This window comes from Callorhinus ursinus, unplaced genomic scaffold, assembly GCF_003265705.2.
Source record: "Callorhinus ursinus isolate GAN/ISIS: 27379988/994484 unplaced genomic scaffold, GSC_fseal_2.0 scaffold13, whole genome shotgun sequence".
In the NCBI taxonomy this organism is placed as follows: domain Eukaryota; kingdom Metazoa; phylum Chordata; class Mammalia; order Carnivora; family Otariidae; genus Callorhinus; species Callorhinus ursinus.
This window is the reverse complement of record NW_027397075.1, coordinates 16,867,411-16,894,327: the sequence shown is the minus strand read 5'-3', so window position 1 is coordinate 16,894,327 and position 26,917 is coordinate 16,867,411. Positions and strand designations below refer to the sequence as shown.

General features: G+C 45.1%; 1 protein-coding gene, 1 long non-coding RNA gene and 1 pseudogene across 6 annotated transcripts in view; 1 reads left to right on the top strand and 2 right to left on the bottom strand.

Moving 5' to 3' along the window:
• Positions 1 to 26,917, top strand: part of NVL (nuclear VCP like) — a 98,874-nt gene that overhangs the window by 59,901 nt on the left and 12,056 nt on the right. For all 5 annotated transcript variants that reach the window (XR_003209540.2, XM_025877778.2, XM_073899831.1 and 2 more), the window contains 2 exons: positions 8,192 to 8,298; positions 25,598 to 25,674. Coding sequence is in view for 4 of the 5 variants with exons in the window: in XM_025877778.2 (XP_025733563.1) it covers positions 8,192 to 8,298; positions 25,598 to 25,674 (184 nt within the window). In the remaining variant the exon portion in view is untranslated. The remainder of the gene's footprint in view (positions 1 to 8,191; positions 8,299 to 25,597; positions 25,675 to 26,917) is intronic.
• LOC112828588 (alpha-ketoglutarate dehydrogenase component 4 pseudogene) lies at positions 139 to 543 on the bottom strand (annotated as a pseudogene).
• LOC141374054 (uncharacterized) lies at positions 16,227 to 19,797 on the bottom strand. Its single transcript, XR_012380598.1, has 3 exons — positions 19,673 to 19,797; positions 19,089 to 19,148; positions 16,227 to 16,534 (listed from the first exon to the last, which is right to left on the bottom strand). It is a non-coding gene; the product is annotated as an uncharacterized lncRNA (long non-coding RNA).

Sequence of the window (26,917 nt, the reverse complement as noted above, 5' to 3'; positions counted from 1 at the left end):
CCTCTTTTTTTTTTTTTTTTTGGCAGAGTATTTATTCGAGTTGTTTACTATATAATTTCTCATGCGCCATTTTGGAAGTTCTTTATTGTAAAGACTAGTCTTCTGTCTGATGACAAACAGCAGCCACACTGTCAGTGATTATTCTGGACCTCCACGTTGGATAAATTTCAGTTTCTTCTTGAGATAAGAGTTTCCTTCTGTATTTCTGAGGTAATGTTTTTATTATTTCTGCAGTGTCTGGTGGACCCTGATGCACCCGCAAATCTGGGGGTTTCCTTCCCTTAGAACGCTGTGAAATGGAAGAAGAGTGAGACGGTGGTCCTGCTGGTCTCAAAGCCTCTGATACGTTAGGTTTAGGATTGTCTCTTCTGTCAGGGAACCTTATTAATGGAGAATGTGGCTTGACCACCTGAACGACCCTGCCGGCAGACGCCATCTTACTGCCCGTCATGACCCCGGGATGGGGCAACAGCTTCTGGGGCGCTCGCTAGGTGCAGAGATAACCGAAGTCCTCCTTGAGCTATTCTTTTAGGTATGTTCAGCTTGTAGCAAATTTTCTTGGTTTTCATTTAACTGCAAATGTCTTGGTTTCAGGTTCTTTCATGAAGCCTGTCTTTGCCAGATAGGGAGTTCTGGGTTGACAGTTCTTGTCTGCCAGTACCTGAAAATTGTGCCATGTCCTTCCAGCACTCATGATTTCCGAACACAGACCTGCTGTCAGTTGAATGTCCTAACTGCACAGGGAGGGTGTCACTGTGCTCTGCTTTTATTTTTTTTTTAATTTTTTATCTCTATTTTTTAAAGATTTTATTTATTTATTTATTTATTTGGGACAGAGAGAGGGAGAGAATCCCAAGTAGGCTCCCCGCCCAGTGCAGAGCCCGATACGGGGCTTGATCCCACGACCCTGATATCACGACCTGAGCTGAAACCAAGACTGAGCCACCAAGGATCCCCTCAAATACTTTTTAGCTCTTTTCTTTTCCTCCCGGGACTCCTGTGACACACATGTTAGATCTTTTGTTATAGTCCCATAAATCACTGAGGCTCTGTTGCTGGTTTTTTCTGTTCTCTGTTTTCTCTGTGTTGTTCAGATTTGGTAATTTCTGTTCTTCTTCAGGTTCACTGATTCTTCTCTCTGACGTCTCCACGGTTCCATTGAGCCCGTCCAGTGAGGTTTTCCTTTTGTTTAAGTTTTGCCATTGAAAATTTTCCATATACTTCTTTACATCTTCTCTTTCTTTTGCTGTGACTTCGTTTTTTTTCATTTGTCTCAAGCCTGTTCATGATTGCTCCCATAAATACTTTTATTGTGGCTGCAGTAAAACCCTTGTCAGGTGACTCCAACATCTGGGTCATCTCTGGTCCAGCTTCTATGTTTCTTTTCTCATTAAAGTTGAGATTTTTCTGGTTCTTGTTTCAATGGGTAATTTTCAGTTGTATCCTGGACATTTGAGTGTTAAGAAATGTTGAGTATTATCTTACTTACATTTTCTCTTTTGAGGCCTTCTCTGACTGTGCAGGGGAAGGGCAAGAGCCTCATGGCTGCAGGCTGAGAGAAGAAGCCCGGGCTCGCTCTGCCTCCATTCACACTGCCCGGGTGGGGAGATGCATCATTCCCGCCAGACTTCCGTTAGCATCCCCTTGGCCTGGGGTGGGGGTGCCTTGTATTCTCCCCCACGACCCCAAGACCTGGGGAGGGCAGAAGTGGAAATGTCAGCTCTCCGCTGGGCCTTCTCTGACACTGCCCAGCATGAAAAGAGAAACCCACACAGGGAGGCAGCTGTTAAAATTCAGATGACACTGAAAAGCAGAAGATAAAATTACCCTCTCTGTCCCTGCCCGGAGGCAACCACTGGTAAAGTCTGTGAGCTGTTTCTTCTGTATTTTCTCCATTTTTTCAAATGATGTGCTCATACTGCTGTTTCTTATCAGTTTCATACGTTGTTGTTCCTACTTTCTAAAGCACATGAAGATTTCTGTTATGTTCACTGTTTCTCCACACACAGTCACTGTCACCACCACCCCATCATCCCCACATATTATACCGTTTCTGCACAACTTTTGGTTCAATCACCAGTCGCTGTTTACGTTACCAGGACTGTGTACCTCTTTCTCTGCGTGGACCCAGGAGTTACACTGCGATCAGGGTTCTGTTTTCACATAGCTGTAGAAACTCTCGTTTTCTTTCTCTTGCTTTGTTTTGTTTCTGTTCTTCATCAGATATGCAGACAGTGGTCAGTATTATTTGTGTCTGTGATGTATTTTGCTCTTGTTTCCAGAGCTTTCTCTGCTCTGGCTTCTGTCTGGGCTTTTTGAATTTGGTATATTTGAGGGTATCTCTGGCTGAGTACAGGATTTTGAGTTAAAAAAATTTTTTTTCATGGTTTGTAGGCCTTGCATTTTTTTCTCTTAAAAGTTTTATGTCATCCTGATTCTTTTTATATGACTTTTTAAAAAAAAATGCTATTTTTTGGGGGGGCTGGAACTCACAACCCGGAAATCAAGAGTCACACACTTTTACCGACCGAGCCCTCCAGGCATGCCTTATATGACTTTTTGTGTTTCCTGTGTGTGCTTAGGACTTGATGAGTCTTAACCTCCTGAAATGGTCTTTTAAATTTCTTCTTTTCTCCTAATTTCTATTTCTGTCCTAATTTTTCCCCTACTTTTTGAGGTACTGGTTTTTAGAAAGTAAGTGAAAGATTGCTGTGTCACCCTTCTGCCTATGGGTGCTCTGAGGACCTGCCACAGCTCTCCTATGGTGTGGGGTCCGCCAGCGTCACACCCTGCCCTGAAAATACACTGCTTCCCATGCTTGACCCCAGGAGATGAAGCGCCTTGCACAACGTACAGCTAGATCACAGACGCCCTGACTGATCTCCCTTCTCCTGGCTCTGAGGGACTGTTTCCACTTCATCCCCTGTCGGGCTGGTTAAAAACACTGTGCTGCCCGGCATGCAGATGTGTGAGATCCGAATAGCCACGCCAGCTTGTTCCTCGTTCTTCTGCTCGGCAGGGGTCTGTGCCCCACCGTAGCCACACGGAATCCAGAAAGTTTCTGTGTACAGCTCAGGTGAAGAAAGAAATAAGTGCATTATGGTGGATAAGCTTCTGGTCAAGAATTAGGTACGTGGGGACGCCTGGGTGGCTCAGTTGGTTAAGCGACTGCCTTCGGCTCAGGTCATGATCCTGGAGTCCCGGGATCGAGTCCCACATCGGGCTCCCTGCTCGGCAGGGAGTCTGCTTCTCCCTCTGACCCTCCCCCCTCTCATGTGCTCTCTCTCTCTCATTCTCGCTCTCTCAAATAAATAAATAAAATCTTTAAAAAAAAAAAAAAAAGCATTATTAAAAAAAAAAAAAAGAATTAGGTACGTGGTTTTTATATTTGAGAGAAAGCTTCTAGTTCAGGGTCCCCATCTGTTGTAAGCCCTTAGTAATTGTCGGGTGACAGGGGATGGCTTACACGGAAGAGATTCACTTCATACTCGTAGGATATTCATTCAGCCACTTCGAGTTCCAAGTAAACTGCTGTGTTCCCTTACCTATCCGGCCTTGGGTCATGGCGGTGCCTAGGGGCCGTGGTCAAACCTGTGTGTCTTGCCCTTTGGCACAGCATTTCCCTTCTAAAGATGCCTTAGGCCCTGGCATTACTTATGCTGGGTCACAGGAACCTGGTACATAAGAGAACCCAGGAAGTATTTGCTTACTGAATCATAAGAAGAGGCCTACTTCTGTTTCATGGAGGCTGATCGATCTTGTAATAATTTTCACTCAGCATATTATTGATGGTCTTATTTGTCTGAGGATGGATCCAGTTTCTAAGAAAATCCACTTCATTGAGAGGTGACATACCATGAACTTTACCCATTTTAGGTACAAGATTCAGTGGTTTTGAGCGTATTTGTAGACTCCTGCAGCCATCCCAACAATCTGATTTTAGAACATTTCTGTCACCCTAAAAAGCAATCTTCCTGTTGGCCATCACTCGCCATCCTCCCCCACCTCCAGCGCTTCTGTCTCTGTAGGCTTCCCTGTCTTGGCTAGCTTATGTAATGTGGCTGTCCCATCTGCCTGTCTTCACCCAGCATCACGGGTTCAAGGCTTGTCCCTGTTGCAGCACGTAGCAATACTTTCTTCCGGTTGCCAGATGATGGTCCCTTGGGTGGATATACGACATTTGATTCTTTCAGCAGTCGATGGACGTTTGGGTTGTTTCCACTTTGGGGCTTGTGATAACGCTGCTGTGAACATCCGGGTACAAGTTTTTGTGTGGACATATATTATCATTTCTTTGGGGTAGGTACCCAGGAGTGGGATGGCTGAGTCATGTGGTGACTGTGTTTACCATTTCAAGAAACAGCCAGACTTTTCCGGACTGGCTGCAGCATTTTACATTCCTGCTAGCAGTTGTAACAAAGCATGTGGGAGTTGCGATTTCTCCACATCCTCACCAACACTTGTTCTGTCTTTCTGAGTGTAGCCATTCCAGTGGGTGTGAGGTAGCATTTCACTGTAGTGTATCTTCAGCCTTGTCATGTAGTAAGACTTACTTACTCTAGGTAGGAGTCCACAACCAGATATGTGATGTGCATATGTTTTCTCCCAGTCTGGGTTGTTGTCTTTTTCACTTTCTTAATGGTACAATTTAAGGAACAAAAGTTTTAAATTTTGGTGAAGTCCAATTTATCAATTTTTTTTTATCACATGCACTGTTGTTGACATGTCATGTCTTAAAAAAAATCATTGCCTAACACAAGGTCACAAGCAAGGGGAGAGGCAGAGGGAGAGGGAGAAGCAGACTCCCTGCTGAGCAGGTGCTTAACTAACTGAGCCACCTAGGCATCCCCTAAGAATGTTTTCTGATCATAATTGGGATTTTTATATTAGGCTTTACTTTTGAGCATGCAGGTCTGGCTTTAAGATCTACTTGTATAGGGCACCTGGGTGGCTCAGTTGGTTAAGCATCTGCCTTCGGCTCAGGTCATGAACCTGGAGTCCCGGGATCGAGTCCCCCATCGGGCTCCCTGCTCAGCAGGGAGTCTGCTTCTCCCTCTGACCCTCTTCCCTCTTGTGCTATCTCTCATTCTCTCTCTCTCAAATAAATAAATAAAAATCTTTAAAAAAAAAGATCTACTTGTATATTTAAGTTAAAACACATTTCTATCATGTGATATTAGCATAAACATAGATGCACAGAACATTGAAAGGTGGTAAGACCTAAAAATATCCCCCCACATATTTGGATAATTGGGTTCTTATAAAACACAAAGGCCATGCAAGGGTGCCTGGGTGTCATAGTTGGTTAAGTGTCCGAGTCTTGGTTTCAGCTAACGTCATGATCTTGGGGTCGTGAGATTGAGTCCCATGTCCAGCTCTGCGCTCAGCCTTGGTTCCGTTTGTCCCTCTCCCTCTGCTCCTCCCCGCCTCTTGAAAGCACACGTGCTTGCTCTTTCTCTCAAATAAATAAATAAAAATCTTAAAAAAACACACACACAAAGGCCATGCAGTGGATGAAAAATAGCCTTTTCAACAAAGTGCTGGAACAATCAGATATCCATATGCAAGGGACGCCTGGGGGGCTCAATGGGTGAAGTGTCTGCCTTCGGCTCAGGTCATGATCCTGGAGTCCTGGGATCGAGCCCAGCATCCGGCTCCCTGCTCAACGAGGAGCTGCTTTTCTCTCTCCCTCTGCCCCTCCCCCTGCTCGTGCGCATGCTCTCTCTCTCTCATAAATAAAATCTTTAAAAAAGAAAAGATATCCATATGCAAGAAAAATCACCTTTAATCCACACACCTCTTACCACATGCAAAAATTAACTCAAAATGGATCAAAGACCAGTGAGCAGCCACAGCTGTAAAACTGGAAGAAAACAGAGGAGAAATGTTTCCTACCATGGATTAAGTGAAGATTTCTTAGATGTGACCCCAAAAGCACAATGTTTTAGAGCAAAAGGATAAATTGAACTGTTCTTCATAAGGTGCCACTGAGTGAGCACAAGGACAAACCACACAGACTGGGAGAAAATACTTAAAAAGTGTATATGTGATGAAGGATTTATATCCAGAACATAGAATGGATTCTCAAAACTCAGCAACAAAAGAAAATTAAAAATTGGCTAAAGACTGCACACACCCTTCCCTGTTGTAGGTATACAGGCGGCAGAGACACATGAAAATGTGCTCGACCTCGTTAGTCATCAGGAAAATGCAAGTGAAAGCCACAATGAGATACCACTACAAACCTTAGAATAACTAAAATCAGAACGACTATACCAAGTATTGGCAAGGACAGGGGAATGTAAAGTGGTACAGCTAGTTTGGAAAACAGTTTGTTGGTGTTTTTAAGGTTCAGCCTACCCTTGCGGTGGGATGTGGCCATACTGCTCTGTGTTCCACACTTAGGGACTCGCCAGAGAACAAGGAAAACACATACCAAGACTGATACGTGAGTGCTCCAAAACTGGAAACCAAATGTTTATCAACAGAGGAATGGAAAAATAAATCAAGGCGTATCCACACAGAGGGCAACTACCCAGCCATAAAGAATCAAGTACTGGGGCGCCTGGGTGGCTCAGTTGTTAAACCTTTGGCTCAGGTCGTGATCCCTGGGTCCTGGGATCGAGCCCTGCATCGGGCTCCCTGCTCGGCGGGAAGCCTGCTTTTCCCTCTCCTGCCCCCCCGCTTGTGTTCCCCCTCTCGCTGTGTCTTTCTCTGTCAAATAAATAAAACCTTTAAAATAATTTAAAAAAAGAATCAAATACTAATGCACACAAGAACTTTGGGGAACCTGAAAACAATTCTGTTGAGTCAGAGAAAGCAGAGTACATAGTGCATGCTTGCATGTATGTAAAACATGAACTAATCTGTAGCGACGGCGGCCTGGGGATCAAGGGCATCAGGGAGGAGCAGCAGGAAAAGGCCACAGTGGGGTAATTTTTTAAATCGTAAAGGTTTCCTGAGGCCTGTGTGGGGTCCTTCACCCTGTAGGGTAAGATAGCGCTCGGGCTGTGGGATAGTGCTCCGTCATGATTCTGCAGCTGTTCAGCAGTCAACTTGCCTTATCGCCAAGTAGTATATCCTAGCATCTCAAGAGAAAGTCCAATAATGTGTTGAACATTGAAAGATCGTTGAATTACGTATTTAGCTTCCCCAAGGTAACTGAAGAACAAAACTAACAGAATCAGAATTTCAGCTAGAAAGAACTCTATCTCTTTATGAAAGAATAAATTAATGGTTAAGTCTGAGTGTGTTCATTAGAAAACACGAGACCCATTACTCAGAGGTGTGTCTGCATTTGAACAACGGTCTTATCACTGTGAGCTATGGGAAGCTTCTCCAGAATGGTTGAGGGCTATTCGTGGAGGAATCAGGAATGTTCCTAAAGAACCTCAGTATCAGGCATCGTTTGGGGCCTGCTCTTTGCTCCTGGTACCGAGAGTCTGGTGAGCACAAATGAGGGCAAGAGTTTCTTCTGGGGGACTCAGGGAAGGCTTCCTGGAGGAGGCATTGTTTGCGAATCCCACTATGTGTAAATGAAGAAAGTATTAGGGAGAAACGAACTACTGGGAGCAAAGAGAAGAAGGCTTGAGGCTTCTAGGTAGTTTAGGGAACGGCAAGAGGTGTGGTCAGTGGAGTGTGGGAGTCGTGGAGAATGTGAGGAGAGAGGGAGCTAGGATGGGAGCAGTCAGGTCCTTGAGGGCCTTGGTGCTGTGGTGAGAGATGTGGGTGGGTTCTGCTGCAGAGGACACCAGGTGAGGGTCAGCAGGTGTTTAGGGAGATCTGGCAGCATCGCACAGGGTCCCAAAGAGGGGAAGTTTAGAGACAGGAGCAGTTAGGAGGATGCGACATTCGGCCCTGACTGAGGACAGGGTAACGGGCGGCCCCCCCGCCAGAACTCGGCGAAGGTATAGCGGTCAGAGGGAGGAGAGAAACCCGCCGGAATTCCCAGCTCGTGTGGTGGTCCCCATCTGGGCCGGAGAACCCTGGCAGCACGTGGGTCTGGGCGTAACGTGGGCTGGGCTTCCCTGGAGGTTATACTCTCATGAGGAGGTACTTTTAATTTTAATAAAGTCTAATTTATCGATTTTTCCTTTTAAAAAAAAGTCCTCTTCCCACATCTCATGTTAGTTGTACTTTTTAAAAGATTCTATTTTATTTATTGAAGACTTGACCCTCCCTTCTTCTCTAGATATCATTGACCCTGCGATCCTGCGCCCTGGACGTCTAGACAAAACACTGTTTGTTGGTTTGCCACCCCCCGCCGACCGTCTGGCCATCCTAAAAACCATTACAAAAGTGAGTAAAGGAAATGCCGTGTTGTTGTGTGTTTCTCTCCTTTTAGATACAGACAGGTATCTGTAGCTTTAAATATTTGCTCAGCCTGTGTCTCCCAAAGAAAAGGTGAACGATTCTGGTAATTGAAGAGACTGTCCGTTCTTTTTTATTTGCTTAAAATAAAAGGGATATTTAGAGTTAAATGCTCTACTGATATATTTGAGATTTTACTCTCATCGCACTTCTTTGTTCTTTTAGATTTTTGATTGTTACTTTAGAGAAATTGCTCTTAGAGGAATTTGAAATGGAATAGAAACTTTTGGAGCGGAGAAGTGAATAAATACAGGCCCGTTGTAAATATCCAGGGAAACTGAGTCTCAATCACAGTGTTGAGTCTGCCTTCCATGTTTCTAGATGCCAACTTTTTTTTAAAAAGATTTTATTTATTTATTTGAGAGAGAGAGTGTGCATGAGTGGGGGGAAGGCCAGAGGGAGAGAATCTGAGCCCGACTGTACACGGAGCACAGAGCCTGACGCAGGGCTTAGTCCCACAAGCCTGAGATCACAGCCTGAGCTGAAACCAAGAATCGGACAAGATGGTTCCTGCCTTTATTTGGTTTCCACTAGTATCTGTATCGGCAGAGGAAGATTCTGGGCCGTCATTACCTAAAACTGCATAGAGCCATGTCTGCCACTACCTCCCGAAGGAGGGGGCACGAGGGTGACCAGCTTTGTGGGTGCAGGCCCCAGTGAGAGCAGTGTGGAAGACTGCCTGGAGGAAGTGAAGCTAAAGGCTGTGAAGTGAGGTGCACTGGATGCTAGCCAGTGTCAAGGGGTTACGTGTGAGAACTGGGTCTGGTGTGAATGAACAGGACGCTGGTTGGACCGTAGAGTTGAGGGGCAAAGACAGGAGGAGAAACTCCACTTGGGCCGCTGAGTGGATGGGGGTCTGGGAACAAGGAGCTGATGCTGCCCGAGGTCGGTCTCCAGGCGCGAGTCGGTGCAGAGCCTGGGAGCTCAGGAGAGCCCTCTGGCCACCACCAGCGTGGCTGCCGGTCAGAGACATGAAGACACGTGTCTTCAGTGCGGTGCTCTCGACCTAGGGCGGCCTGACCACCAGCAGCCCACCCCCGGGCAGCCCCTGGGGACGCTTGTTGGGGGCTCAGGCCGGGGGCGAGCTATGGTGCACGGACCAGCCCCGCAGCACCAGGTACCTGACCCACGACGTCCGCAGTGCCACAGCCAGGTAACGCAGCTGTCGTCGTGCGTCCTGCGTCTCTGTAGCCAGCGAGTTCGGTGACGGGTGCACGCTGCCGCCTTTCCGTCCCCGCCCTGGGCTCTGTCCAGAAGCTGTGTTACTGAGGTGTTGTTTGCTTTGGTTAAAGCATGTGTGTACAAACAGACATACAAGCACATGCACATGCTCCTAATTTGTTTCCATGTGTTCCTTGTAGTTCTGATGGCCCGATAATCCTTCCTTCCATTCTTGCCCCCGGGGTAGCACTAATTAGAGGCAAAGACTGGAGGAGGCGTGCCAGACCGGAGCTGTGTGGTGCTCAGGGCCACGCACATTCGGACCCAGGGTGGTGACCAAGCACTGCTGCCCTCGTGTTCTCCTCTGTGGGTGCTCGGCACCGCGGGACAGCCTGACGCTTCCTTCAGCTAGAATCCCGGTGCCGTTTGCCACAGTTATTAGCCCTCAGACTCGGATAAAAGCAGCCCACCTCAAAGGCAAAGTTATTAAGAAAATAAGAGAATACACTATTGTGCACGTGAAGGATCCCTCGGTCAACAAGCCTGTGCACTCAGTGAGGATGGGAAACCCTCGGACACAGGCCTTCCCTCTGAGGGGCTCGTCTCCTAGACGACAGGGTGATACGCACGCTTCTAAAGGTGAGGCCCCTGACGGTGTCAGGCGGGGCCCGAGGTCAGGGGCCCCGCTTCTGTCCGCTGCCTTGTATTTCCAGATGTCCTGTCGTGACCATATAGTATTTGGTGGGGGGGGGTCTTTTTTTTTTTTTTTTAAAGAATAGTTACCTGGCATAAATGTGGAGATTTAGGAGGAAGTATGTAGAATTAGAGACAACGGTCCTTTGGGCAACTTCCACGCACAAAGTTGTGAATACGGAGAGAAAAAAAACAGAAAAGGATATTTTAATAGGAAAATCAGTGTGACTTTAAAAGCAGCTTTCGGCAGCACTGTGGTCTGTTCTCGCATCTGTCAGTGATAAAGGCAAAGGAGGGCTTTCGGTGATTTCCTCTCTGACCTTAGTGGGTATTTTTGCTTCATTTAGGGGTGTGCTGCGTGCTCCCGCGGGAGCCTCAGAGCCTCACAGCCAGACCTGCAGGGGGACGGTTCTCAGCGCCTGGGCACCTGCCCACCTGCCCACGTGCAGAGGCTGCTCCCCTTGCAACACCCACCCTGCCCCCCTCCGCCTCCACCCCCTTCCTCTCTGCCTCCACCCCCTCCTCCCTTCCTCCTCCCCATTCCTTCCTCCTCCCTCCCCTCCCTCCTCTCCCTCTGTCTTCCCCCTCCCCGTCCTCCTCCCTCCCTCCCCCAAGGGCCTGGGATGTGCAGCTCACAGTCTGTGTTGACAGCTGGAGCCAGAGCTGGCAGAGGGACAGATCGCAGAACCCTCCCGACTCGACTGCAGGGACCGCCTGCCTGCATACACTCTTAGCAAATCAGCCTGACCTGAGAAAAAGTGTCATTTTCAATGTTTATCCTTTCGGTTCCAAAATTTGCCAGATTTTTGCTCAAACTCCCAGATTGTTGTATATACCATTTTCTCTTATTAATACGTGAAGTAAGAGGGGGAGATGACAGTAAAATTCTCTCATTTTGGTCTTAGAAGTCTGAAAAGACTTGTAGGTCAGAACAACTTCTCAGTATCTTCTGGAGTCTGTTTCTTAAGAGAAAATTAGCAAAACAAATTACTTATTTTGGTATTTCTGGTAATGATGTGGTAACAAGATGCTTATCACCAAAAGCCCCTTGGACAAAGGAATTTTTTTTTTAACTTCTATTTCTTCCTTAATAAATGTAATTAAAATGTCTGCCAAGTGTTCTGAGACAATACATAGTCTTTAAAATAACGATAAAATCACAGAATGACCCACATTCTGGTATTCTTTGGTACCCATACATTCCAATCCTGCTTCCTCTTTGCCCTCCAAAATGTATTCCAAAGGCTATTCTAGGGGTGCCTGGGTGGCTCAGTTGGTGAAGCATCTGACTCTTGATCTCAGCTCAGGTCTTGATCTCAGTGGTGAATTCAAGCCCTGAGTTGGCATGGAGCACAACTTAAAAGGTTATAATAACCAAGCCTAGATTTGAGGGTGGAGGCTTGGTTACATCTCATCATGGTGCAATTAATCGATTTTATTTAAATTATTAATGCAATTAATCCATTTCACCTTTTTTCAGGGTGAATCAAGAGTAGAAAGATTTAGATGTCACGTCATTATTGCCTTTATCATAAAGATCTTTCTGAGGAAACCAACATGGAGAGTAATTATGATGTAGAGCCATTGTAAACATAAACTTTATTCTTGTATGGTTTCTTCTTAACTAGTGATTTTAGGATCATTTTGCAGCAGCTTGGGAAAGCTGCTCTGTGTTAGAGCAAACTATAATATTTTGGTAATCTATGATATTATGAAGTCTTTTTTGTATCTTTTCTACCTTCATACCAGTAATTTGTGAGGAATCCTGTAGTTTGCATTTGAATGACTTCAGTATACGTCCACCTTTTGATTTGACCTAAGGAAGCACTAATAGGTTTTGAGTGTTGCCTGTGTGTTTGAGATGCCTGAAGTCATTAAGACAAGACTTAACCTCAAAAATTGGAAGCCAAGTAACTTGTGCAGAAGGAATACACAGAAAACTTTGGGTGGTTTGGTTAGAGCATGATTAGGGCAGATGTGTACACTAGATTTTGTGGTTTTCAAAAATTGTAATAAAATTTTTTGTGCTATTTTAATTTTCAGTAGCAAATGTGTGTGTAGAGGATCTTATTAAAATTGACTTATTTGAATACCTCTTAAGAAAATAAAATAACGGTAAAAATCCCAACCCAAAATTCCCCATTTTTTAAAAAAAGATTTTTTATTTATTTATTTGACAGAGAGAGACACAGCGAGAGAGGGAACACAAGCAGGGGGAGTGGGATAGGGAGAAGCAGGCTTCCCTCTGAGCAGGGAGCCTGATGTGGGGCTTGACCCCAGGACCCTGGGATCATGACCTGAGCTGAAGGCAGACGCTTAATGACTGAGCCACACAGGCGCCCCAGGAAATAAATCTTTTTAAAAAAAATAAAAAGGAGGGATGCCTGGGTGACTTAGTTGGTTAAGCATCCGCCTTCGGCTCAGGTCATGATCTCAGCGTCCTGGGATCAAGCTCTGATGTGGGGCTCCCTGCTCAGCAGGGAGTCGGCTTCTCCCTCTCCCTCTCCCCCCCCACTCGTGTGCATGTACTCTCTCAAATAAATAATAAATAATCTTGAAAAAATAAAAGTAAATAAATAGTACAACATGAAATACTTTTTGAACCCATGTTCTATAACATCTAATGTGTAATCAGAATTATAGGAATAATAGTGTAAATGGGTCCTCACTTGCTTTTTCTTAATTGTGATAAAATACATTTAATTTAAATTTACCATTTTATCCATCTTTTTAATTGAAGTATAATTAACATAGTGTAATATTAGATTCTGGTGTACACTATAGTGATTCAACACTTCCATATGACCCCTGGTGCTCGTCATGACAGGTGCACTCTTCAGTCCCCATCTGTTATATCACCCATGCCCCCCCCCACCCCCTCTGGTGACCATCAGTGTGTTCTCTAGAGGTAAGAGTTTGTTTCTTGGTTTGTTTCTCTCTCTCTCTCTTTCTCTTTTTTTCCCCTGTGCTTATTTGTTTTCTTTCTTAAATCCCACGTATGAGTGAAATCGTGTGGTATTTGTCTTTCTCTGACTGACTGATTTCACTTATCATTATACTCTCTGGCTCCATCCATGTCGTTGCAAATGGCAAGATCTGAGAGTATTTCATTGTGTATATATACCACATTTTTACCCATTCATCACTTGATGGACAACTGGGTTGCTGTAAACATCAGGGTGCATGTATCCCTTTGAATTAGTGTTTTTGTATTTTTTTTTAAAGATTTTATGTATTTAACAGAGAGAGACACAGCGAGAGAGGGAACACAAGCAGGGGGAGTGGGAGAGGGAGAAGCAGGCTTCCCTCTGAGCAGAGAGCCTGATGTGGGGCTTGATCCCAGGACCCCAGGATCATGACCTGAGCCGAAGGCAGACGCTTAATGACTGAGCCACCCAGGTGTCCGGTGTTTTTGTATTCTTTAGGTAAATACCCACTATTGCAACTGCTGGACTATAGGGTAGTTCTATTTGTAATTTTTTGAGAACTTTTCCTACTGATGTCCAGAATGGCTGCACCAGCTTGCATTCCCACCAGCAGAGCATGAAGGTTCCCCTTTCTCCACATCCTTGCCAACACCTGTTGTTTCTTGTGTTGTTGATTTTAGCCATTCTGACAGCTGTTAGGTGATGTATCATCGTGGTTTTGATTTGCATTTCCCTGATACGATGAGTGATGTTGAGTATCTTTTCATGTGTCTATTGACCATCTGTATGTCTTCTTTGGAGAAATGTCTGCTCATGTCTTCTGCCCATTTTAATAGGATTATTAGGGGTTTTTTGGTGTTGAGTTGTGTGAGTTCTTTATATATTTATGTATTTTGATATATCAGATACGTCATTTGCACATACCTCCCATTCAGTACGTTATCTTGTTTCGTTGTTGATTTCCTGCGCTACACAGACAATTTTATCTTCATGTAGTAATGTAATTCCATTTGGTTTTCCCTTGCCTGAGGAGACAGAAGTAGAAAAATGTTTCTACAGCCAGTGTCAGAGACGTTACTGCCTACATTTTAACCACTGTAAAGTGTACAGTTCTTTGCCATTGGTACTTTCACATTGTTCTTGTTAAACAACACAACTGATGGTTAAGTGACTGCCTTCAGTTCAGGTCATGATCCTGGAGTCCCAGGATCGAATCCCACATCGGGCTCCCTGCTCAGCAGGGAGTTTGCTTCTCCCTCTGACCCTCCTCCCTCTCATGCTCTCTGTCTCTCATTCTCTCTCTCAAATAAATAAATAGAATCTTGGAAAAAAAAAACCCACAGCTAACATTGTTTAAAAAAATAATAACACAACTGAACTGAGTAATTTAAATATCAAATTGGCATAATTCATCGATTCATGAATCAGTAGCATTCCATCCAGCGTGTAGAAAGGAGCTCCAAAGAGCTGTAGGAAAAGAAAGGTTTTTTAAGGCGGAAAGGGGGTGGGACAAGGAAGTGTATTAGGAAGGACTACATCATTTCACCTCAAATCACCTTCCGAAGGGGTCTGAAGGGTCTATCGCAGGGTGGGTGGGATTGTCTCACTAGCTCGGACCCACTGGTTCCAGACCACGGGGCTGAAGGTCCTTCCCCGCATCAGGCGGTGCCCCTGCTGGTGGGGACCCAGGGCTGAACGATCCCCTTACCGCAGTGAGGGGTCCCCCCCACTGGTACAGACCAGGAGTTCCAGACCCAGGGGCTGAAGGTCACCTTCTGGGAGACGCTGAGCCTGCAGTTGGGTTGGGTGTTAGGTCTCAGTTTGTTGACTGGGACTCGACACAACTGATTCCGTCCATGGCCTTGTCTCTTAACAATTCTCCCACTTTTGATCCGACCTTCAGCCTACCTGAGGATGTGATCAAAATTTTCGGCACGGGGCCACTCCCTGCTCGGTCTCTGCAGTTCTCAGTGTTTGCTGATGCTCTGGGGTAAGCACAGGTCATGCCTTCAGGCTCACAACTTCTAAGTGGGTCATTCTCTTAGTTGCATTTCTGACTCTGGTTCCTAAGGAGCTCGTGGGCTTGGTGGTCAGCGGCCGGGAACGTGCATCTGAAGCTTTGGAGGGAATACAGCGTGCTAGGGAGCCAACTCTGGTTATTATGAGCAGGATAGTTCCCAGTGTCTGGAGTGCACTTCAGAGCCATGGTCCCCAAGACCCAGACCGACCAAAATCAAGTCAAAGAAAGACCCTGTTGAAGGAATTACCCTCTTTTTTTTTTTTTAAAGGTTTTATTTATTCATCTGACAGAAACAGAGACAGCGAGAGCAGGAACACAAGCAGGAGTGAGAGAGGGAGAAGCAGGCTTCCCCCCGAGGAGGGAGCCCGATGTGGGACTCGATCCCAGGACCCTGGAATCATGACCTGAGCTGAAGGCAGACGCTTAACGACTGAGCCACCCAGGCACCCAGGAATTACCCTCTTAAGCCAAGTGGCTTGTTCGGTGACTTTATGTAGCTGAGTTTCCGCTTCCCCAGAAATGTTAATCCAAGCGCAGCAGGTGGTGTGGCCACACAGATGCCTCCTTTTTTAGTGAAAATATAATCAAGGGTGATGCTATCAGAACAGCTTTGGCCAGAGTCTGAGGGGTTTTGTTGGATAGCTCTGCTTTATGAGCAGATTCGGTAATATTTTCAAGAGTTAAGGAGAGGTTCCTGATCTTAGCTGCATTTACATTTATTCCTACCAATTTCAGGGAAGCTGGGACCTGCCAGAGGGAGCTAATTTTGAATCATGAGGGCCTTCTGGTACAGCCATGGAGTCCAGTAAAATTTAAGGGTCTGTAAACCACAGGGAAGATTTTATTCTGGTTATGTCTGCCTGTTTGTCTGTCTTTGTATAGAGCCTGGACACAAGATTCCGTGGGTTTGGGGTTCTTAACCAGAGACAGGAAAATGGACCCCAGGCTCAGAGAGTCAGGCAGAATAGAGAGGGGCTAAGTTTGTTCAAGAGACACTGAGGCAGGAGCATCATGGCAAGTCCAACAGTCAACTGGAAGTTGGATTACCTGCCCCCCTCCCCCCCGCCAGTAATGGCCTGGAAGATACAGATGATGTTGTTACTTTTTTAGGCCAATGCCAGACTGGAGGAAAAAGAAGAAAGGGTTTTGTGGTTAGTTGAAGTGTGAAGGTTTCATCTGGCAACTTAGGAGAAAGCTGTCCACCTTGATGTTGCCTGCTTCTCTTCCCATCACTTTGACTTGAGGTCTCCAGCTGCTGCAGACCGGATATCAGTTGACCTTGTTCAGCTGTGTGCGGCGTATGCATAGTCGAACCCCTGAACTCTGGCTGCCGTCTGCCTCGGGAGGGCCGCCTGGCATGGGCCTGTCAACGGAGGCTGGAAGTTAGTCTTTGTTCCTAGTGATTCTAATCCGTAAGGGTGAAGAAACCAGAAATGTTACTGTGGAGAGTCGTGGGCAGATGTTTGAGGAAATTGGAATTCAGGACCCAGTCTAGTCACAGGTGTATAACAAAGCCTCAGCGACAGTTAACGGGATTAGAATGGAACATGGATAAAGTACAAATGAGTCTTTCTCAATTTGAAAGACTTAAGTCTTTCAAATGTTTTGAATTTTAGGGGGATCAGGCTGGGAGAAAAGTAAATGGTTTCATCTTTGTTTACAGAGGCTTTACCAAACTGCTATAAGTCATCTCTGATTCCTCAAATCTGGAAAAATAAAAGAACCAGCAGCTCTTCCAGCAAGAGTCATAAAGACTGTAATCCTGGGCGCCTGGGTGGCTCAGTCTTTAAGCGTCTGCCTTCGGCTCAGGTCATGATCCCAGGGTCCTGGGATCAAGCCCCGCATGGGGCTCCCTGCTCAGTGGGGAGTCTGCTTCTCCCTCTCCCACTCCCCCTGCTTGTGTTCCCTCTCTCGCTGTCTCTCTCTGTCGAAAAATAAAATCTTAAAAAAAAAAAAACCACAAAGATACTGTAATCCTCAGTTCATTCAGTCCTGTGTTATTAATTCTTGTTCTGTTTGAACCCAGGTTTTGCCATTAGTTCCAGAAATTCTTGCACAATTCATTTTTATGATCTTGAAGTTACCAGAAACCTGTATTTGCCCAGGGGCTTTCTGTGAACCTCCTTGAAGATGACCCACTTTGGCAGGAACATTGCAAAAGCATCCGACTAAAACAATAACTCTGTAAATGACAATTTCAAAAAATGTCCATTGTTAAAGATCAATTAGAGTCCATTATGATGGGATTGACTGGAGATTTGGTTGTTTCTGTGACAGAATCTTCAAATGACAACTGGGAAAATGATGGTAACATTATACTGGCTATACCAGACTCCAGGAATCTTATGTAGTGTCTGCGAGAGTTACGTACCCGCACAGCACACTGTAAACAAGGCTGGTTTACCCCGCAGGGCTTCCCGCCTTCCCCCCTTCCCCCGTGACGACATAGCCAGTAAGCCGTCCTTCAACATCTCTCTCTTTATAAGGAGAGAAAAAAATCCTTGGAGATGTCGTAGGGACCCTTCAGTCAATTTCAAAATTAACTCTAAGTTAAGATTTCATTTAAGATTTGAAATTGGCAAGTTTGTCAAAAATATCGGAGGGTTTTGTTTTGTTTTGTTTAAGATTTTATTTATTTGACAGAGAGAGCAAGAGAGGGAACACAAGCAGGGGGAGTGGGAGAGGGAGAAGCAGGCTTCCTGCCGAGCAGGGAGCCCGATGCGGGGCTCGATCCCAGGACTCTGAGATCATGACCTGAGCCAAAGGCAGACGCTTAACAACTGAGCCACCCAGGCGCCCCTAAAAATATTGAAGGTTTAAAACACTTGGTCAAATAGGATCACAGGCTGCTGTGAAACATCTGGTTACCTTCTTAACCGTGGTGACCCTTAAAGACCTCTCGGGCAAATACAGAAAATTAAATGCTTATATAATTTCTTTTTTTTTTTTTTTTTTTTTTTTTGAGGGAGAAGGGGCAGAGGGGGAGAGAGACAGAATCCCAAGCAGACTCCATGCTCAGCATGGAGCCTGGAGCCTGACGTGGGACTCGATCTCACAGTTCTGAGATCATGACCTGAGCTAAAATCAAGTGTCAGATGCTCAACCGACTGAGCCACCCAGGCGCCCGTATAATTTATTTAAGAGCAGACCAGTAATCCAAGGAAGCTCATCCTTTCAGCAGATGAAAGAAAATTAAGTTTAGTTCTGCCTAACTACAACATTGGTACTAAAGCTTTTTTAACCCTTAAATGTATTCCATCTTACCCACCTTGACCACACATAAAATTCTTTTTCAACTCTTAAAAACCTTAATTTATAATGAAAAGAAGTAAGCAGTTGTGGACTGTTGCCTTGCCAAATTTACAAATACTGTTCACAATTTCTAGAAATGTATGTTTTCTCACAGTAACTTTTGGGTGACATAAAACATGTTTTCTAACATACCCAAATATCTTTTGTTCCCCTGCAAAGGAAGCTAATTTTAGATGAACCTGGTGTTAAAAATGTTTCAGTATTTCATTTGAGGATGACCTAGACTGTGAATTTCATTTAAGTCATCATTTAACTTAACAAAACTTTAAGGGTTCGAGGAACCAAAAGATCTTTGGAAAGTATTTGCTGAAAATTTCACCTAGAGATTCTTCCCATTTACATCTGTTTAAATCGTTAGTTTTGGGGGCGCCTGGTGGCTCAGTCGTTAAGCGTCTGCCTTGGGCTCAGGTCATGATCCCGGGGTCCTGGGATCGAGCCCCGCATCGGGCTCCCTGCTCCGCGGGGAGTCTGCTTCTCCCTCTCCCACTCCCCCTGCTTGTGTTCCTTCTCTCATTGTGTCTCTCTGTCAAATAAATAAACAAAATCTTTAAAAAATAATAATAAATAAATCGTTAATTTTTAACAGTTAGGCTTTGATTACTTACGAAAATTTCGCCGATGTTGGACACAAAGTCATTCCAAGTTAGTTTTGGGGGCAACCGATTCTGTAACAGGTAACAGGAACTAACTTGATTAGTAAGCCCGAGTGGAAGAGAAGTTGCATTATATTCAGTGTTAATAACTCCAGAGAGATGTCTATTTTAATTAAACCAACAAACTGAAAGTAGCTTTTAGTCACCAGAGAATATCCTAGATCATGTGAACCTGAGGGGGGTACTCCAAAGATTTGGGTTAGTTTTTATATTTTTAAGAGTTTTAGGGATCCTTCCACAAAGCCTGCAGAAGGCTTTTCTTTCCGTCTGGTGACATAGTTTTAGCTTAGAGGAGAGGGCCGAAAAAAACGTTCCCATTAGGCTCTGAGTATCAGCTTCCTGTTTGGCTGAGTACTAAAGCAATCCTTTTAAATATTTTGTCAGTTTTAACTGGGACACATATTTCTGGCAATATTGATCCACCCCTTGGACTTAAGAGATGTCACCAGAGAGGGCACCAAAGTTTTGTCTCTTTCTTTTTCTGCTGATACTACAGACAGAGGTCTGGGAGGGCTGACTCTCGTGGGACTGCTCACCCTCTGGCGGCTTTTGTATTTCCCAGGATCCCGTCTGCAGGCTCCGTGCAGGTTAAGGCAGAGGTGTGACTCTTCTATCCCCCAGACTTTGACAAGGTTTTCCATTAATTTTAATTCCGGTTTCCTGGCTGTTTCTGGAGTGAGGTCGCAGCTCACTGAGCCATCCCTGGGAGCCTCGCCAGCTCTGGCATGGCTGGGCGGGAGCCCCCGTCAGGGGAGTCGGGATGTGTGCGCAGGCGCTACTTCACCAGATCTTGGCTCTTGTTCTAGAGTCCTTCAAAGTCAGATTGGTGGCCTCTCATCCTGTTTCCTGCCTTCTTATCAACCCATTAATCGTAGGAGAGAGCTCAAGTGCAGAAGCCTTCCAGGATCCTCCCTGGGTTTAGGAAATTTTTTAGCGGTGACCTTGAATTTGGCTTTTGGCCAAGGACTGAAAGCTGCCCCAGGAAGGTGGCTGTACCCGCGGCCTTGGGTGCCATTGTTTGAAAAGGAGCCTATGTGTCCTCAGGGTGGAAAGGGGCTGAGGCTGAGGTACTGGAAGGAGGAGCCCCCAGCAGAGCAGTGACATTGTACAGCTTCTGTACCAGCTGCCTCTCGTTTTCAGTTTTCCATTAACCTTTGCCACAGATCTTCAAAGTAGCTATTTTGGAATTTTGAAGCATTTTGAAGGTTTCTGCACAATTCAGATAGGAGCCCCATTCTCTTTGGTTTGGAACCCTTGTTTTTAAGGGCACTCTTTTTTTTAAGATTTTATTTCTTTGTCAGAGAGAGTGAGAGCACACAAGCAGGGGGAGTGGGAGAGGGAGAAGCAGACTCCCTGCTGAGCAGGGAGCCCGATGCGGGGCTCGATCCCAGGACCCCGGGATCATGACCTGAGCTGAAGGCAGTCGCTCAACCGACTGAGCCACCCATGCCCCAAGAATGATTAGATTTTAATGATCCAAAGATTCCTCAGCCCTTATTTCTGCTAGCTGGAAAGTAATGTTGGTACTGAAACTTTTGGAGATGTCCCATGTATACCACACCTCACACTCTTAAAAAAGGCAGCGTATTACTTTCTTTCACATGACAGTATATAAGGGGTTACTTATTTTTTAAAAAATGAATTTCCTAAGAATTAGAAAATTTCTGAAATCTAAATTCTAAGAATTACTTTTCTGAAATATTACTTTTAGATAATTATTCATTTACTGCATTCCTTTGTATAGTGAGCTATCACAAAAGATTTCACTTCAAGGGTGTCCTGTATCTAGAAAGCTGGCAGCTCCCTGCAGCATGCAGATGTGAGGAAGATTTCTCCTCTCGGCCCTCATAAAAGGAACGCTGAATTTGACGGACAGTGTTTTCAGCAGTGTTCCTGTCATAAACACAGAAGCATTTCTGGACTGAGCTTGACGCTTCTCTTCATGTAAGCTGAGGACCTAACTCAAAGCCAGTTTGTTGAAAACAACTTTGTGGAAGGTCAGAGAAGTGCACTCTGCGGGTACGCAGGCCATTACTAGAGTCCAGCTTGACCCAAGAGTCGAATCAGTTGTTGAGAAGTCCAGGAGAGTCATCCTTTCGCAGTCCTCCATGAGTTTATTCCTTAGATCGAGCCTTCGATTCAAACGGGCAGCATGTGGAGTGTGTGCAGGGCGCATCCATACGTGGTGACTGAAGTAATGCTGGTGGTTCTGTACAAACGCTGAAAAATCTAATAAGGGCTCGCGCCTGAGGAGGCAGCTTCTGTCCTACCTGCCTACCTCTCACCCCCCTACTTGCTTCTACTGATGCTGGAGGGACTGGACCTGCCTGTGTACACCAGGCCTTCCTGCCTCCAGGGAGCCTGGGAAGCCCCAGTGTGCTGTTCCACGCCCCCCTGCACTGCTTCCCCTCCCCCTCCCAAATGTAGCGCAGAGTTATATCTTTATCCGGACATCAGATACTGTTTTTTAAATTATTATTTTAATTCCAGGTAGTTACTGTATGGTGTAATATTAGTTTCGGGTATACGATGTAGTGACTCAACACTTCCGTACATCACCTGGTGCTCATCATGCTAAATACATTCCCCTCTAGTAACCATCAGTGTGATCTGTAGTGCAGAGGCTGTTTCTTTTCTTCCCCCTTTGCTCATTTGTTCCTTAAATTCCACATCTGAGTGAAATCATATGATACTTGTCTTTCTCTGACTGACTGACTTTGCTCAGCATTATACCCTCCAGCTCCATCCGTGTCGTTGCAAATGGCAAGATTTCATTCTTTTTATGGCTGAGTAATATTCCATCGTGTATATACCACATCTTCTTTACCCATTCTTCAGTCTGTAGACACTTAGGCTGCTCCCATATCTTGGCTACTATAGATAATGCTGCTGTAAACATCGGGGTGTGTGTAACCCTTTGAATTAGTATTTTATATTTTTAATTTTTGGGGGAACCTCCATACTGTTTTCCGGAATGGTTGCACCAGTTTGCATTCCCATCAACAGTTCCTCTTTCTCCACATCCTCGCCAACACCTGTTGTTTCTTGTGTTACTGATTTTAGCCATTCTGACAGGTGTGAGGTGGTATCTCATCGTGGTTTTGATTTGGATTTCCCTGATGCCAAGTGATGTTGAGCATCTTTTCATGTGTCTGTTGGCCATCTGGATGCTTCTTGGGAGAAGTGTCTGTTCATGTCTTCCCCTTTTTTAATTTGCTATTTGTTTTTTGGGTGTTGAGTTGTATCAGTTCTTTGTATAATGTTGGATACTAACCCTTTATCAGATATGTTATTTGTAAATATGTTTTCCCATTTAGTAGTTTTCCTTTTAGTTTTAGTTGGTTGTTTCCTTTTTCCACAGAAGCTTTTTATTTTGATGAGGTTCCAGTAGTTTATTTTTGCTTTTGTTTCCCTTGCCTCAGGAGACATATCTAGAAAGAAGTTACTACGGCTGATGTCAGAGACATCACTGCGTGTGTTCTCTTCTAGGAGTTTTATGGTTTCAAGTCTCACATTTAGGTCTTTCATCCATTTTGAGTCTATTTTTGTGTATGGTGTAAGAAAGTGGTCCAGTTTTCCCAGCACCATTTACTGAAGAGACTATCTTTTCCCCATTGGATGTTCTTTTCTGCTTTGTTGAGGATTAGTTGACCAGAGTTGTGGGTTCATCTCTGGGTTTTCTGTTCTGTTCCATCGATCCGTGTGTCTGTTTCTGTGCCAGCACCACACTGTCTTGATGATCACAGCTCTGTAATATTACATGAAGTCCGGAATCGTGACGCCTCCAGCTCTGCTTTTCCAAGATTGCTTTCACTCTTCGGGGTCTTTGTGGTTCCAAACAAATTTTAGGATTGTTTGTTCCAGCTCTGTGAAAAGTGCTGTTGGTATTTTGATAGGGATTGCATTAAATCTGTAGATTGCTTTGGGTAGTATAGACATTTTAACAATATTTGTTCTCCCAATCCATGAGCATGGAATGTCTCCATTTTTTTGTGTCATCTTCAGTTTCTTATATCAGTGTCTTATAGTTTTCAGAGTACAGGTCTTTCAGCTCTTTGAGTAGGTTTATGCCCAGGTGTTTTATTGTTTTTGGTGCAATTATAAATGGGATTGTGTTCTTAATTTTTCTTTCTGCTGCTTCATTATTAGTATAGAAATGCAACAGATTTCTGTACCTCAATTTTGTATCCTGTGATATTACTGAATTTATTTATCAGTTCCAGCAGTTTTTTGGTGGAGTCTTTTGGGGGTTTCTACATAAAGTGTCATGTGATCTGCAAATAGAGATGTTTGCTGCTTCTTGCCAATTTGGATTCCTTTTCTCTTTCTGTTGTCTGATTGCTGTGGGCTGGACTTCCAGTACTGTGTCGAATAAAAGTAGTGAGAGTGGACATCCCTGTCTTGTTCCTGACCACAGAGGAAAAGCTCTCTGTTTTTCCCCATTTAGGATGATATTAGCTGTGGGTTTTTCATAGGTGGCGTTTATTATATTGAGGTATGTTCCCTCTAAACCTACTTTGTTGAGGGTTTTTACCATGAACAGATGTTGGACTTTGTCAAATGCTTTTTCTGCCTCTGTTGAAAGGATCATATGGTTTTTAGCCTTTCTCTTGTTGATGTGACGTATCACATTGATTGATCTGCAAATACTGAACCACCCTTGTATCCCAGGAATAAATCCCACTTGATTGTGGTGAATGTCTTTTTTAATGTACTATTGGATTCAGTTTGCTCATATTTTGTTGAGAATTTTTGCATCCATGTTCATCAGGGATTTTGGCTTGTAGTTCTCTTTTTTTTGTGGTGTCTTTATCAGATCACGATCATGCTGGCCTCACAGAATGAATTTGGAAACCTTCCTTCCTCCTGTATTTTTTTCATTTGCAGACTTGAACTTTAGAACTCAGAATTCCTAATTCCTGGTCCAGTGTTACTTCTTTTTAGACCTTTTTTGTGAAGGACCGTACACATAGAAGTGGAGACGTCATTAAATACAACTGCATGAGTTTCTATAAACAGAACCTCCAGGTGAAGGAAGAGAACACTTCCGGTTATATTCATGGAGCGGTGGTTACCAGGGCTGAGCCGAGGGGGCAGGAGGGCCAGTGACTGTGCGTCCAGCGTTTCGTTTGGGTAAGATGAAACAAGCTCTAGAGATGGACGGTTGCACAACACTGTGAATGTACACAATGCTGCTAAACTACACACTTAAAAATGGTTAAACTGATAAATTTTGTTAAGCAAATGTTACCACAATAAGAGAAGCGAGATCATCGCCAGAGCCTCAGAAGCTGTGCCCCTTCCCCCCAGCCATTCCCCCCAGCCCACCCACGCACCAGGGTTAACTGACTAAATTGAAACCTTATACATTATCAGGGACCATGCAGTCTGGCCGCTAGTTTTCCACACTCGGGAGGGATAAAAGAGGAGAGCACCAAGCTTGTTTGCCCGAGGTCCCACAGAGTTTACCCATGACGACTTCCCAGGTGACTGAATTGAGTGGGACTGTAACTGTTTCTTGAATACGTGTTGGATGAACATTTGCGTTTTATCAAGTCACAGCAGATGCAGAGTTCATGAAGTTGTTAAATATGCACAGCCGGGAGGAAGAGATAGGATGCTGCATGTCTGCTTGGGGCGCCCAGTGGTCTGGTCCAGCCCTTTGCATGCTTGGTGCCCGCCCTGCTGATGTGTGATACCTGACCTTGAGGTTTAATAGCCTGTTGACTCGCCTACTTTCTGTGTTTCTTCACCTGTTTCCTAAAGTGATATTTGTTACAAAGGAAGGACTGTACACAATGTATATGTAGGTTATGAATCAGAATAATAAAGCAAAAACTCACAGACCTGCCATCTATGTATGTCATGATTTTAAGTCACTACAATGTCATTACCTCGGTGGCGTAAGCGTATGCCTGTGTGTTGCTGGAATTCTGAGTGTGCCCTCATGTCTGTCCTTTCTGGCATATGTTGGTATATGAGCCGACAGGGAAGTGGCACCAAGGTCTGGATCGAGTTGTAGACAAGGGCTGAGAACACACTGAGCCCAGAAGGCGTGTGGCATTCTCTCCTGGTCGAGTTCACGGTTCTTCCCGCCTTGCCCGCCATCCTCACATCGAAACTAAGCACTGCCGACATACTTGCCGTGTTTAATTGGCCAGAGGAAAAGTGTTTGTTCCCCTTTAGAAAGGTTGAGGTGGTGGTTTCTGTTCTTGCTGCAGCCGCACACAGACCCTTCAGACTCCGCAAGATCAATCATTTGCCTGTAGCTTTCTGAATTTTGGAGTTTGCTTCTTAACCTTGTTTCTCCCAAAATTGAAATTTAAAGAAGTCTCACTACACTGGTCTGGGAGTCAATGATATTCATTTAGTCAAGCGGTCATTACTTTTCATGAAGAACCTGTTAGGTGGAAAAGTACCGATCTTTAAAGTCTCAGTGAAAACTGATTTTTCTCTCTTAGAATGGCACGAGACCCCCCCTGGGTGCAGACGTAAATTTGGAAGCCCTTGCCGCTGACCTGCGCTGTGATTGCTATTCGTGAGTACCTTGGTCTCAAGTCCGTAACCTCTCATGGGCAGAACAGGGGACAGGGGTCCCCTGGGGAGGGTTAAGCTCGGTATCCGGCTCTGTCCTGGCTCTTCCTTCTGAGAGAAGGGACTACCTGTTTCGAGGCTCTGAGGAGCTTTGGCGCTGGGCGCATCCGCTCCTGTATTGACTCTGGGCACCCAGCTTCCCTGACCATTGTGGCTGCCTTCGCCAGTTATCCATCCCTTCTTCCAGAAGACGTGAGCAGACATTTCAGTGTTGGTGCTTCAGCCCTGACAAGGGTCATCTGTGAGTGCTTCGTTTTCCGAGGCTCAGAATACATTTTTCACAGCATACCCGCTAACCCGCACAGCCCATAGTGACAGCAGGAAATCCGGCATTTCTGCCTTTGGGACCACACCATGTTCGTGCACTCGTGGTTTTTGTTATTTTCTTTACATTAAGTAAAATTGTCAACTGTCCCAGTGTGGGTATATAGAGAAGAAAAGAAACTCACATTTCCCTTACAGGGAGACGTCTGCCCCTCTGGCTTTGAAAGCATTATTGGTTGATTATTCTCGATATGCTTGGTGCTCATGATATTCCTCTAGGTCAAAGCCAAATAATGTGTTTGCCAAAGCCAAGCAAGTACGACAGTGTTTTCTTTTTCTTTTTTTAAATATATTCATTTATTTCAGCGAGAGAAAGATAGCGTGCAGGGGGGAGGGGCAGAGGGAGAGAGAATCTCAAGCAGACGCCACACGTAGCGCCAAACCTGACGTGGGGCTGGATCCCACGACCCTGAGATCATGACCTGAGTTAAAACCAAGAGTCAGACGCTCAACCGACTGAGCCCTCCCAGACAGATGTCCCCGAGACAATTTTTTCCTGTTCGAGGTCTTTGGAACGCGATTACTCCACAGCGTAAACCTACATCCCGACAGCAGACCTGCGGAGAGCAGTGTTGGCACCTCGTTACTTCCAGGTCTGGTTGAAGAAGCTCATTTCTTATCAAGATGATAGCACTGGAAACCACACGGATCATTCCCAGGGAGTGTGGTCAGGATGTGTCGTTTTCTCTTTTCTTCGTATATGGGCATTTGGGCCCTGAGCCTCTTCTCTGTCCAGCTGTCTTGGCTCAGACGTGAAGGCAGGGATTGTCTCTATGACAGGACGCGCTCGGAGCCCCTCCCTCCCTCTAAGGAGAGTGCTTCCCACCCCCCTCCATTGGGATCAAACTCGTACCACTAAATGA